The sequence below is a fragment of the Elephas maximus genome, chromosome 18 (assembly GCF_024166365.1).
Source record: "Elephas maximus indicus isolate mEleMax1 chromosome 18, mEleMax1 primary haplotype, whole genome shotgun sequence".
In the NCBI taxonomy this organism is placed as follows: Eukaryota; Metazoa; Chordata; class Mammalia; order Proboscidea; family Elephantidae; genus Elephas; species Elephas maximus.
Window position 1 is genome coordinate 31,338,178 of NC_064836.1, and position 13,375 is coordinate 31,351,552.

General features: G+C 39.0%; 2 protein-coding genes across 2 annotated transcripts; both read left to right on the forward strand.

The window, feature by feature from the left end:
• The first annotated feature begins 4,268 nt into the window (after positions 1 to 4,268).
• On the forward strand, positions 4,269 to 4,453 carry LOC126061755 (keratin-associated protein 23-1). Its single transcript, XM_049858497.1, is given in 2 exon segments — positions 4,269 to 4,383; positions 4,386 to 4,453. Coding segments are annotated over 2 exon segments (183 nt in total).
• Positions 4,454 to 11,526: 7,073 nt separating this feature from the next.
• Positions 11,527 to 12,144, forward strand: LOC126061756 (keratin-associated protein 27-1). Its single transcript, XM_049858498.1, has one exon. It carries the CDS (start codon positions 11,527 to 11,529, stop codon positions 12,142 to 12,144), a length of 618 nt encoding a protein of 205 aa, XP_049714455.1.
• The last annotated feature ends 1,231 nt before the right edge of the window (positions 12,145 to 13,375 follow it).

A 13,375-nucleotide genomic window follows, 5' to 3' on the forward strand; every position in this document is an offset into this window, starting at 1 on the left:
CTTCTCTTCCTGGTCTACTCTGTCTTATCATGTGACTCTCCTTATCCAGCTACTTGGTCTACCCCACTGGCCTCTGCTCTCCAGGTCTCCACCAAGATAGGTCTCTGTGAACTCTCAGGAGACCTGCTCTAATCCCACCAGCAGCCAGACATGATTCTTTTTCCAGAGAACTGTCTAGGAAGTCAATGGCTTCCAATCTCTCAATTGTAGATCTAGTTGTTCCCAAAATTCTTCCGCCACCTAAATGACCAGTTGCCATCGAGTTGATTCTGTCTTTTAATATGGACCAGTCTACAGGCCTGACTTCAATAGGTCAGCTTAGTAACTCTTCACACACCTACAGGAAATGCTGCTTTCTATCACGTTCATTTAGTACAAACCCTATTTCGGAAATTAGCTGGCCACCAGCTGCCTCGTTTCTCCCAGAGAAACATGCTATTTCATCTGACATCAGCAATGATATGCCTCATTCCATGTCATCTTCTGAATCCAGCTTGAATTTCTAGCAGCTCCCTGTCAGTGTACAGCTGCAACCTTTTCTGAATTATTGCAGAAAAATTTTACCTTCATATTTAATAGTTTCCACATTCTATTGAATCACCTTTTTTTAGAATGGGCACAAATATGTATCTCTTCCAGTTGGTTGCCCAAGCAACCTGACCAAGTTATTATTCTTTTATATCTTCTTTGGTCATGTCACAAACATGTTATGAGGCGTTAGTGTATCATCCATAAACGTACTTTCAGACCAGTATAGATTCACAAGAATGTAACATAAAGCAATGAGAAGGATTTTGGCAGAATTTCCTAATGTATGAAAATTTTAAGTATAACATTTTATCTTTCTCAAAGTCTGTGAGCATATATATGCATATGTTCAGATGCATAATAAAGATATTTTATTGTGTTGACATTCTCAGAAGGAGCCCAGTGGCTCAGTGGTTAAGCACTTGACTGCTAACCAAAAAGTCAACAGCTCAAACCCACCAGCTGCTACTTGGCAGAAAGATGTGGCAGTCTGCTTCGGTAAAGATTACAGTCTTGGAAACCCTATGGGACAGTTCTGCTCTGTCCTATAGGGTGGCTATGAGTCAGAATCGTCTCAACAGCAACACGTTTGATGTTCTCAGAGGGAAATTTTCAAATTAATTTACCAAAAAAGTGGCTGTCCTTGTTTAGAAAATTCTGTACCTGTTGATTGGTCTATTTTATTTTTTGTACCCAAAATCTTAACTTTAAAGTTGAATTATCTCTATTTTTAGAATAGTATGTATACAAAGTTACAAAAGAAATGCAAAAAATATATATATTTTTAAAAAATTGTAGTTTTTAGGTAATTTTTAGACTAGTATACTGAGTTTGAGAAGTTGTTAACCAACTGAGATTAATAGTGGCCTTAGTAGACTGTTATCATCTCCTCAGTAAAATAAAATGCCTACAGGAGGGAAGGAAGACACCTTAGAACACTCAGAGCCAGAATGATTCAGGGAAGTTGGTAGAGACTGGTCGTATTGGAGAATTTGTGCTAAGGAGAGAACCTGGCTAACGTATGTGGTTTTAGCATCCCTAATGTGATTGAAAACAGACAATGTTAACATACCACTGAAATGTAAAATTACACCCAGACCTCTGGCTAAGCTAACTGGGCACACTTTCCAGCTGTGGTAATCCTGTTGCTTTGTGTGACGAGAAGAAAACAAACACACATTCACACAAGAGGACCACAGAAATTGTCCAGGAAGTCCCCACACTAAAGCCAAAATGGCTATCTTCATGTCCACACACTAGTTTAAAAGACTCTAGGTATGACTATGAGTGTGGTTATGATTAACTTGGGGGTTATACTTAATTATGAAAGAGATATTTATATTCATTCAACATGCATTAAAAGTAACTGAAAAAACAATTATTTTGCATGCATATATTCACTTTGAACATATAAGTAAAAATGATAAGTTTGAATGATTTTATTTTTTCCTTCATTTTAGAAATAATTTCTGAGCAACCATTATGTGTCAAAACCTGGATAAAAGCAGGTTAAGCACCATTGCTGACCCTGAGAAACTTCTGTTTACTCCCCTCTTCCCACACATGTGACTGCTCTGTAATTTCCAAGGACAGACATATGACCAAGGACAGATGAGAAACCTTACTTATCCTGCACAACCAATTACTAAAGCTGTCCTGCCCAATTCCTCCAGGATGTATGTGTGCTTGTGCACATGTGTAGGCATGAGTGTGTGTGTGTATTTATGCTCACCCAAATTGCCCTAGATTATGAGATACTGAGAACTTTGTTCCAGATGAGTCTAGTTCAGATGAACACCTGCCAGATATGAGTTTGACTGTGGCCCTTGGGATGAAAAGAATTAGGAGACATGAAAAGAAATAAAGTAGGCAATTCACTTGATAGAAACTTGTGAACAAAACAATGGTGGAATATTCCATTGCCATCAGATAAGCAGACACTATAGGTGATAAGAAGAAACAATCATTTATGAAACAGGTAGAAAAGATCAAATCACACAATCGCTTTTTGATTCCCACTTTCTGAAAGGTGCTTTCGGCAGAAAGTTGGATATTAAAATAAACAGAAAAAAAAAATCTCTAATTCTAGAACTTTCCATTGTATCATTCAATTTTTACAGTAATAAGGATGACTTTAAGTCCTTAGTATGAAGGTAAGTTTTATGCTGCTCTGTCTTGCTAGAAGGATGCTCAGAAGAGAACTCAGCAGGGAGTGAGATGAATCACTCTCTAAGGTGTCTAATTTCTCACTCCCAACTGAGTTGACAAAGGTTAGCACACTATTAAAATTCACAGTTTTGCAAAAGTATTTCATTGGTAGTCGACTCACTAAAGGTATACCAGTTCTTAGCAATTATTCCCAGAGACAGTCTACGTGTTTGCCAAATAATTTTTCTGCCTTGCATGGAAAAAACAAAAAAAAAATCCAGTAACTCCATGGTGAATAAAACATGAGTTGCTTACCAATGATAAGCTAAATGAGAGGGCAAATAGAAGATCGTTTATAACAAGAATCTCTATAGTAATTTTGAATACTAAAAAATAGATGAACAAAATCAAATTAAAAAGCTGTTCCTTGAGCTGTTATGGGGATTTCATGAAAAGGTAGGAATATTCAGGTCAGGTAGGCATATCAGATACAATGAAATTACTATCATCTTTGAATATCCTTTTTTTTTTTCCCACCTGGGTAATCGATCATCCATGTGGCCCTGGAGGGAGAGAAGACAAGCTTCGTTAGTGGTCAGTGTGGCATTGTGATTCCTAGAGGCTTTGGAGGCAGACTTGTTTGTCCATGACTTGTTTATTTTATGACCTGGGGAAGTTACATAAACAAGCCAAAATAAAAATCGTATCCAAAAGAAGGCCAATACAAAGGCAAATTATCAAATTTTGAGAAGCACAAACATGAGTAAACATACACTTGGTGTAAAGTACAGTCAAAGTAAAGAATGGGTCAAATCCATTGGTAATTGAGAGAAAGAAGCAATCACTACTAAATGAGAAGATCAGGGAAAGGTGACATAAAGAGGAAGCATTTAAACTTGGCCTTCAAGAGAATGAGGGGAGCAAAATGCTAGATGAAGGAAGAGACACCCATAGGGCAATGGCCACTTTCAGTACTTGGGGTACACCATGAGAAAGTATACCACTCCAGGGTCCTTCTCTCCAAGCCTCCATGTCCTCATTTCTAAATTGGTGATAACAATTCCTAACTCATAAAGTTGTTGCCAGGATTAAATGATACTAGATATTTAAGGTGTTTTTCACACAGTAAGTGCTCAATAAAACAAATGTAAATAATTGGGAGTGAGTGCCCTGATGAGTGTTGGGAGACCATTACTATAAACCATCCAAACACTCCTGCTCAAAATCCCACCCTCCTTCCCCTGTACCCAGTGAAGCCCAGTGAAGAAGGGAGGGCAGCAGGCGCATCATGAACAAAGTCTTTGAAGGCAAACCACACCTTATTTCTGAAGAAAAGGAGATCAACTGAGTGGCTTCTATAAACCACAATGATTAAACCACAGTTAAGAACACTTGAATGTGTTTAACTATAATTATAGCCTAGGTTGATTAGTTATTTTCATGACAAGACATGCACAAGAATGGGGAGGCTCTCTGATGCTGCATGACTTCCAGAGAGTAATAGACAGGGTATATACATACCACTGGGAGAAAGCAGGGACATCAGAGCACCTTCTCACTGTAACTCAGCTGAACTCATGTCTCCTGTCACCATGTCCTACAACTGCTGCTCTGGAAACTTCTCTTCCCACTACCTGCAGGGTTCCCTGTGCTACCCAGGGTCCTCCTGGGGCTCTTCCCCTCCCAGTCATCTGGTCTACAGCACTGATCTCTGCTCTCCCCGCACCTGCCACCTGGGCTCCTCTCCCTACAGGGGCTGTCAGGAGACCAGCTCTGACCCCAGCAGCTGCCAGCTCTCCTGTGTAGTGCCCAGCCCCTACCAGACATCCTAGTACCGCCAGAGGACCTCCAAGCTCTGCAGTCCCTGCCAAGTGCCCTACACTGTGTCTCTGGGCTTTGGCTTCAGAAGCTGCCACCCCCTGAGCTATGGATCCAGAAGCCACTACTCACTGAGCTGTGGATCCAATGGCTTCAGACCCCTGGCTCATAGAGTCCATGGCTTTACTTCCCTGAGCAATAAATCAAGCTCCTGCCACTCAACATATTTTCCTTCTAGAAGATGCCAATATTCTTGTTACTGACCAACCTGGGGATCTGGCTTCTACAGACCAGCTTGTTAAAGGTTCAAGACTGAGACATCACTATTACCTGTCTCAAGGTCGACTTCAGCTATTAGTTGGCTAGAGTCTATATTCTACTACCTAGATGAATGATAATTGAAGAAAACTTCTATTAATATTAAAAGCATTTGTCTCATAGTATGCCCATTCTGTTTTTCTTCAGTATCGCCTTACTTCTCTATTTCAAAATGGACCAAGAGGTCAATTTTTCTTCAAGTAAACCCATTTAATCTTATATTAGCTCACAAGTCTTCCTGTTTTTGTGTCTTGTTTTTCAAAAGACGTCTGTGCTATGAGTCAGAACTGACCGGACGGCATCTGACAATAACACAGCACCCCTGCCCCTACTGAAAATGATTATTTCAAGAAGGAGCATGTGATCCAAATGAAACCAATGAGAAGCAAAGAGTAGTGAGGAAAAGAACTTCTGGTAAATTTCTTCTTAAGGAGTTTCTTAAATGACCCTCTATGAGAAACCATGACACTTTCATACTGAAGGCAAAATGGAGGAAAAGTTTGGAAAATCTGGCTCATAATTCTCAGATGGTAGAAATTCTATCATTCGCGTCTCCAATTGCCCATTATTGTCATAGCCAAAGTATTACATAACCGAATTATAGATGATCAAGGTTTATCCCAAGGAGGAAAATTATTTCATGATAAAGTCTCTGAGATGATGTCATATATGACCTTTTATATTATCATCTTCTAAGGGAATCTGTTTATGATTAGAAACAGAGAAAGCTGTCCAGAGACCACATCCACTTTCCATCGCATTGGGGGAATGTAAGGATCAAAGTGGACATACTTTAAATTATTAACATGGTATCATAACTTTGAAGTAATCCAGAGCCTACAATATTTTTTCTGTATGCATTGCAAGGTCCAGGGAGGGGTATATGTTACTGAGTTACTTCACAGCCTATCATACCCAGAGGAAGTTAGTCATTCCTTTACCATACTCTCTGGGGGCACATCAATGTGTTCTAGCCATAGCAGCACACCCTTTATTTATTCTCAGGAGTCACTCTCAAAGAGTATAGAATGGTTCATTCTAAAGATTATAGAGTTGTATATTTCTATCAGCATGCATAGTACTTAATAGTCTAACAATTGCAGTGTTTGGTCTGTCCTGTTAAAATTTTCATAAGTGAATTTAATAACGTTTAGGTGGCCTTAAATCTAAATGTGAATTTCAAGGCAGTAGGTAGATTTGACAAGATGCCATTGAATGTCATTTTCAACTCTAAGATATTAAGATTCTGGTAGAAAATCATAGAATGTGACAGCTGGAAAGGGCCTTTGAGAGCTTCTCATCAATCTCATTATCTTATAAGATAGCCAGAGAGGCAGAGTGACTTGTCCAAATTCATGCAGCAAATTAATGGAACCAACAGGGCTAGAAGCCAAAGTCTCTTTACTCTTGACCTACTATTACTCCATTGCTATGCTCTCTTTCTGTATTAATGGCTACACAGAAGAGAAGAAGAATGGATTTAAATTAATTTAGGTAATTTGGCATAAGTTTGATTTGTGAGATTAAACTGAAGCAAGGCTAAAGGAAATAAATCGGAGATAACTGGACTGAATTATATTATTAATGTGTGACCGAACATGTAGTTAGAAGCCCAGCATAGCCACATAACCAGAAATAAAAACGATATAAACTATTCAACCATATAACTGCCAAGTGCTGAACTCTGGAGAGACAGAGACAAGCTATGTAGATCCCTATTGGAATGAGAAGCACAATCCAATCTTTAAAAGAATGAAATAAGAAACACTTATAGACACATATTCCAATAACATGTTGCAAAACACACACACACAAAGGTCTTCTCTTTGTTTTCCATTATAGTTTTATACCAACCCTGGACTGATGTTACCATGATAAAGAAGGTTCTTTGTCTACATGAAGATCCTCAGTCTGCTCGGGAATAATAGGTACTTTCACTTATTTAGCACTCAGTATGTGCTGGACAATTGGGTGCCTCAGATCTATCATCTCATTTAATCTTTAAAACTACCTTCTGAGGTCGGCACTCTTACCATGTTCATTTTGAAGGTAAAGAAACTTAGGCACAGAAAGCCTAAGGGAATCGTTCGAGGTTACAGCTTGTAATTATAAAGCTTGTGTTTGAATCCTGACCGTGTGACTTTAGAATCCTTATGTTTAATTGCTTCGCCAACGCAAATGTTGGTATTCTACCCTCTGGTGGTTAAGAGGTGCCCTTGCAGCTGCCATCATCCATGGATTTAAATATCAGGGAATTGTCTTTCAGCCACTGAGTAGCAGAATAGTCAGTCGCCAGAGCAACCAGGTAGCTATATATTCTATCCATTTTTCAAGAATAGTACAAGATAAGTAGACTATATAATTATCATTATTCAAGTACCTACAAAGCCAATACTTGATTTTTAATAGGTTGCATGAAAACACGTTTGATGCGACCAGTTGCTCTAGTCTACGTCAATCCATACTAACAAGCCAAGTAACTCCCTCTATAAACCCAGTACCAGCCGAAATCTGTCTACTCATTAAATCCAGATTGCATGCTGAAACACCTACTAATTCAGCACCTAATTAACTAGAATTTGTAAGTCAATGCCTTATCCCGAAGGGAGAAGAACTCATGGAGTGGCTTCATTCACAAATGACAGCCCTAATATTATCATCTAGAGTTTGAAGCATGTGTGCCTGCAGTAGAGCTGCACAGGCCCTCACTAATTTACCAGTTCTTGTGAGGTTAATAAGAAGGCTGTCTGCTGGAGACAACTGTGTGAATGCTGGCCTACTGGATGTCTGGCCTGGGTCCACAGGATCTAGCTACAGGACTCTAGGCTTGGCAGTGAAAAGTGTTGCCCATTTTTATGGTAAAAGCTTTTTAAAATACACTTGCATGCAATCAAACATTATTTCAAAATAATTGACTCAGCTTATGCCATGCTAATGAGTGGCTTGCTTAATGATTTTGTTCTCCTAATTTCACAAAGGAGTAGCTGAAAGCTAGACATGGATATTTCTATTTCTTGACTCTCCATGGTCTTGCTAATTCTCGAAAATCCACTGGTTATATCAAGGTTTCAAAACTGTATTTTTTCTTAGCACCTTCTCTTCCTTAATTTTTTAACATACTTGTATGGAACTCTTAGTATGTGCCAACCAAACACTATTTTGGGATACATAGTGATAAAGCCATAAGTGCTTCTTGCCTTTGTGGAATCCACAGGCTAGTGAGTGACAAAGACACAATGAAGAAACAAATAAATAAAATCATCATAAAAAATCCCATTGCCATTGAGTCCATTCCGATTCATAGCAACCCCATGTGTGTCAAAGTAAAACTGTGCCCCATAGGGTTTTTAGAGGCTGATTTTCCAGAAGCAGGTTGACAGCCCTTTGTTTAGAGGCACTTCTGGGAGGATTCAAGCAGCCAGCGTTTTCAGTCGGTAGCTGAGCGCTTAACATTTTGCATCACTCAGAGACTCTTTATAATCATCATAAGTTGAGATAAGTTCTATGAAGGAAGAGGATGAGGCCCTGAGAGCAGAATCCTTTTTTATATAGGGTAATGAAGGAGCTCTGCTGTAAGAGATAACTCTTAAAAGAGGAGGAGGAAAAGCAGTATAAAAAGAAGAGGAGGGCAGTGAAAGGGCAATTCAGACAGGCAGCTGCCAGTACAAAAACCTGACCCAAGGAAAACTTCACACACTCAAGGAGCTGACTGAAGATCCAAGACCACAGCCTTCAATATGGATTATACCTCAACATAAAGAAAACAGAAATCCTCATAACTGGACCAATAAGCAACATCATGATCACTGAAAAAATTTGAAGTTGTCAAGGATTTCATTTTATTTGGATCCACAATCAACACACGTGGAAACAGCACTCAAGAAATCAAAAGACGCATTGCATTGGACAATTCGGAGGCAAAGAACTTCTTCAGAGTGTTGAAAAGCAATGATGTCACCTTGAAGACTAAGGTGCGCCTGACCCAAGCTATGGTATTTTCAATCACATCATATGCATGTGAAAGCTGGACGATGAATACGGGAGATGGAAGAAGAATTGATGCCTTTGTGTTGTGGCCTTGGTGAAGAATGTTGAATATACCATGGGCTGCCAAAAGACTGAACAAACTTGTCTTGAAAAAAGTACAATGACAGTGCTCCTTAGAAGCAAGGATGGAGAGACTGAGTCTTACATATTTTGGACATGTTGTCAGGAGGGATCAGTCCCTGGAGAAGGACATTTTGCTTCGTAAAGTACAAAAGTACAGGGTCAGTGGAAAAGAGGAAGGCTATCAATGAGATGGATTGACACAGTGGCTGCAATGATGGGCTCAAGGATAACAACCACTGTGGGCATGGTGCAAAACCAGGCAGTGTTTCACCCTGTGGTACACACAGTTGCTATGAGTTGGAACTGACTCAACAGCACCTAGCAACAATACAAAAGAGCTGAATAAAGGCTGTGAGAATGGAGCATACAGGACAGAGAGAAATGGCAAGAATTGGAGTTAGAAAAATAGCCATCAGATCTTGCAAGGTGTTAGAAAAATAAGCAGCCATCAGATCTTGCAAGCTATTAGGTTAGGCTAAGGATAATGGATCTAATCCTAAGGATAATGAGAATCCATTTAAGACCTTTAGGCAGGAGAGTCACAAGTTATAATGTAAGCATCTGTACAATGGCAAATACAAATATGCATGAGAATTAAACAGGTTGTCATGGGGTTCATGAGGAGGCATAATGGGATCTTTGAACACCCAAGAGTAACCTTTCAAAATTATAAATAACTTTCATGGGTTACAAAGGTATTGTGTACAAGTTGTATCCTTTCAAGCAGAATATATTCAGGTGTGTCCTTTTTTAGAAACTATTCCCGGTTCTTCACATGCCAAGGAGGGGTTTGTAGTAAAAATTACTCAGAGCTCCTGAATGTTTCTGTGTTTCTTCAGATATGAGAAACTGGTACTTGGAGACCAAGATGCGGTGCTTAAAACATTCTTCTAACTAAATGAGCGCACCAGCCCAGAGGCAAGGACTAGAAGGCAGGAGGGGACAGGAAAGCTGGTAACGGGGAACCCAAGATTGAGATGGGGAGAGTGCTGACATATCATGAGGTTGGTAACAAAGGTCACAAAACAATATGTGTATTAATTGCTTACTGAGAAACTGGCTTGCTCTGTAAACTTTCATCTAAATTATGATAAAAAATTAAATAAACCAAACTGAAATTTCGGAAATAAAATGTAGTTAATGAATTAAAAATTTAATAGAATAAACTCTATATGGCATGCAATTAAAGACATATTCGTGATTAAGTGATGTGGAGGGATCAAATTGACAGCAACTCGAAAGATTAGATAGGAAATCTAGAGGGCGGGGAGTTTATGTCAATGGTGGAGGAACAATGCAGAAAAGGAGGGTGAGATGGTTACAAAACTTGAAGAATGTAATCACTGTCACTGCATTGTACATACACAAACTGCTGAATTGGTGAAAGTTCTGCTATGTATATTCTCAACAACAACAAAAAATAAATAAAATAAATTCTTAAAAAATGAAAAAAAATGCTTTATTTTGTGTCACTGTCATAAAGTGAGCTAAGTAAACTGTGCTGTGAGTATGAAACTGCGTTACGTTCAGCATGATGATGTGATAAACGTAGGAGTGACTATTTTTCAGTATCCTAAAAATAAAACACAGAATAAAAAAAATAAAATAAAATAAAAATCATGTCCAAAATAGGTCCATTACAAAAACAAATTATCAACCTTTGAGAAGCACAAACACAAGTAAAGACAGTACTTGGTGCAAAGTACAGTCAAAATCCATTGGTAATTCAGAGAAAGAAGCAATCACCTCCAAATGAGGAGATCAGGGAAAAGTATCATAAAAAGGAAGCATTTAAACCTGGCCTTCAAGGAGATGAGGGGAACAAAATGCTAGACAATGGGAGAGATATCCATAGGAAATCGGCTACTTTCAGTACTTAGGGTGGACAGTAAGAAAGAATGCCATTCCAGTGGTTAAGAGCTATGTCTGTTAACCGAAAGTTTGGCAGTTCAAATCCAGCAGCCCCTCCTTGGAAACCCTATGGGGCAGTTCTACTCTATCCTATTGGGTTGCTGTGAGTCGAAACCAACTCTACGGTGATCTTTTTTTTTTTTTTTAGTTGGCAAGACCAGGACCTGACCTGAATGAGGAAGAACTCAATTGGATGTTCTCATTTAAAAATGTCATGAACATCATATTATCATGTTCTCCCGAAGTGGCATCTCTCAAAACCCCAGTGCTGAGTATTAACTAATATTCAATTGGTTATTTCCACATACATCCCTTATTGTCCATTCACCAATATGCAGCGTCATGGTGACAAAGGGAAAAAAAGTTAGCTTGGGTGGCATGTTGAGACTGGTATTTGGTGAACTCTAAACTAATGAGTCAGCTATGGGGTTAAGATGAAAGCCATTCTGAAGCATTCTGAAGATTCAAAATGGACTTGCTTCTTTATTAGTAAGAGGTCATCTTCATATATAACTAAACAAAGTGCTAATGAATGGGATCCTTCAAATTGGCTCAAACAATGAGGTGGAAAGAAGTCTCAAGAAGAAGCCAACACCCAGTTTTCTGAGTATATAATCTCCACAGCAAAGAATTTAATCTTCAAACTAAGCATGCTGGGTCTTTGTGACCAACTCCAATCAAGGTCTTAACAATATGTCCCACAGCTACTGCCGGTCCCTCAGGAGCTTCTACAATGTCCCACCACTGTCTGCCATTGTACATGGCTCTAATCCTGTAAGCTTTGAAGATGGATTTTGTTTACCCAGCAGCTACCATGGCAGAACCTGGCTCCTGGAAAACTTTCAAGAAACCTGCCGTGAAAGGACCAGCTGCCAACTGAAAAACTGTAAGCAGAACTTATGCAGAGAGGAGAGCTGTGTGCAAAGCTCCTGCCTCACCAGAGATGTCCAGACAACGTGTATTAACTCCAGGCCCTGTGAAAGGACAACATGCCAAGCAGGAGCTGCTTCACCAGCGTCCGAGTGGGATCCCCAGTCTTGTCAGTCAGAAGGCAGCCAGCAAACGAGTTGTGTAGTTCGGGGCTACCAGCCTGCAAGCTACATGGCAAGGAGCTGCCCAACCAAGACTTACGTGTCTAAGAATTGCCAAACTCTGGAATGCGAATCTAGTCAAAGCCAGTCTCAGGAATCTGAATCTAGCTCCTGTAGACCCTTGGCCCTTGTCTCACCTGGACCACAACTCCTGGAATCTTCTAGCACTTATGAACCAACTTGCTGTGTTACGGGTGGTTTGCAATTGCCTAGTAATTGAAGAAACTGTAAAGAAGATGGCATATTGTAATTCAGATGGATTGATTTTTGACAGTTTTAGGGACCTTTATTTCTCTAAATATGAATTATTCTTCATGCTCGTGGCGAGCATGTGTGTGTGAGTGTGTATGTAAATGAACATGTTTTCTAATATCTCTAAAAACAAGACTTTTTTTTTAAATCTTTTGGGAATCTCTGGTGGTAAACTGGTGTTGAAACTGTTTTAGATCAGGAAGAAACTATTTGTTATAGAGCAGTTAAGTGTTGCAACCAGGTAATAACGTGAGCACTTTTCCTAACAAGTCAGCCTTAATCTTTGGCAACTGGCTACTGTCCATGGAAACTTAGCTTTGGATCTGATTTGTTAATCAATATACTACCAATATCAGAAATTCATAAGCAATTAAAAATAGGTGTTAAAAGAGACCTAGAAACCCATCTAGCCTTATGAATTCTGATAATTTCTACTTTATCAGAGGCTGTGCTGGTAGTCCATGATGTCAGGACCATGACTAAAGCCTGTGTCCACACTGGTTACCTGCTAGTTTGACTACCACATCACAGCATTCTTTCAGTTAACTATGAGATTGAATATATCGCTTGGAAAATACGTGAGAATTTTGAATTTCACCTCCATGGGTGTCATAGCCACATAGTAGCCAAAGAACTTTGTATATGCATGAGCTCACATTTAGCATATTCATTTCTATTTTTTTTTTTTTCCTCAGTCTTCACTACTGCTTAAGTGTTTGTTGAGTTGGGACAAGTTCTTTATATTTAATAAATTTACTTCCTTTGGAATTATAAACTTAACTGTCACTGTATTGTTTTTATTCAATATTTTTGTGAGTTTTATAGGTTTTTTGCCTGATAAAAAGGATATGAAAGTCTGGAAGAAATAAAGAAAACCTGTTTCCTGACCATAATTTGTATGGAATAAACCAGAATTAAAGAACTTATTTGTGATAGTGAGCGGAAGATGGGGAACATAATTAATATAAAGGTTATAAAACCACAGAGTCAAAATACGTGAAAATTCATTAATTTTATTTAGATTAGCATAGATATTCTGAAGCTTTGTGTGTGCTTTTAAATGGATCTCTCATCTTTAGGGGCCACATAAACTAGTGCCTAAGAAGGGGAATTATACAGTCAGACCTCCTTGAGTCTGAATCTTAGCTGTACTGAGTAAAGGCTGTTTGAATTCCAACCGTGTGGCTACGGGCAAGTTA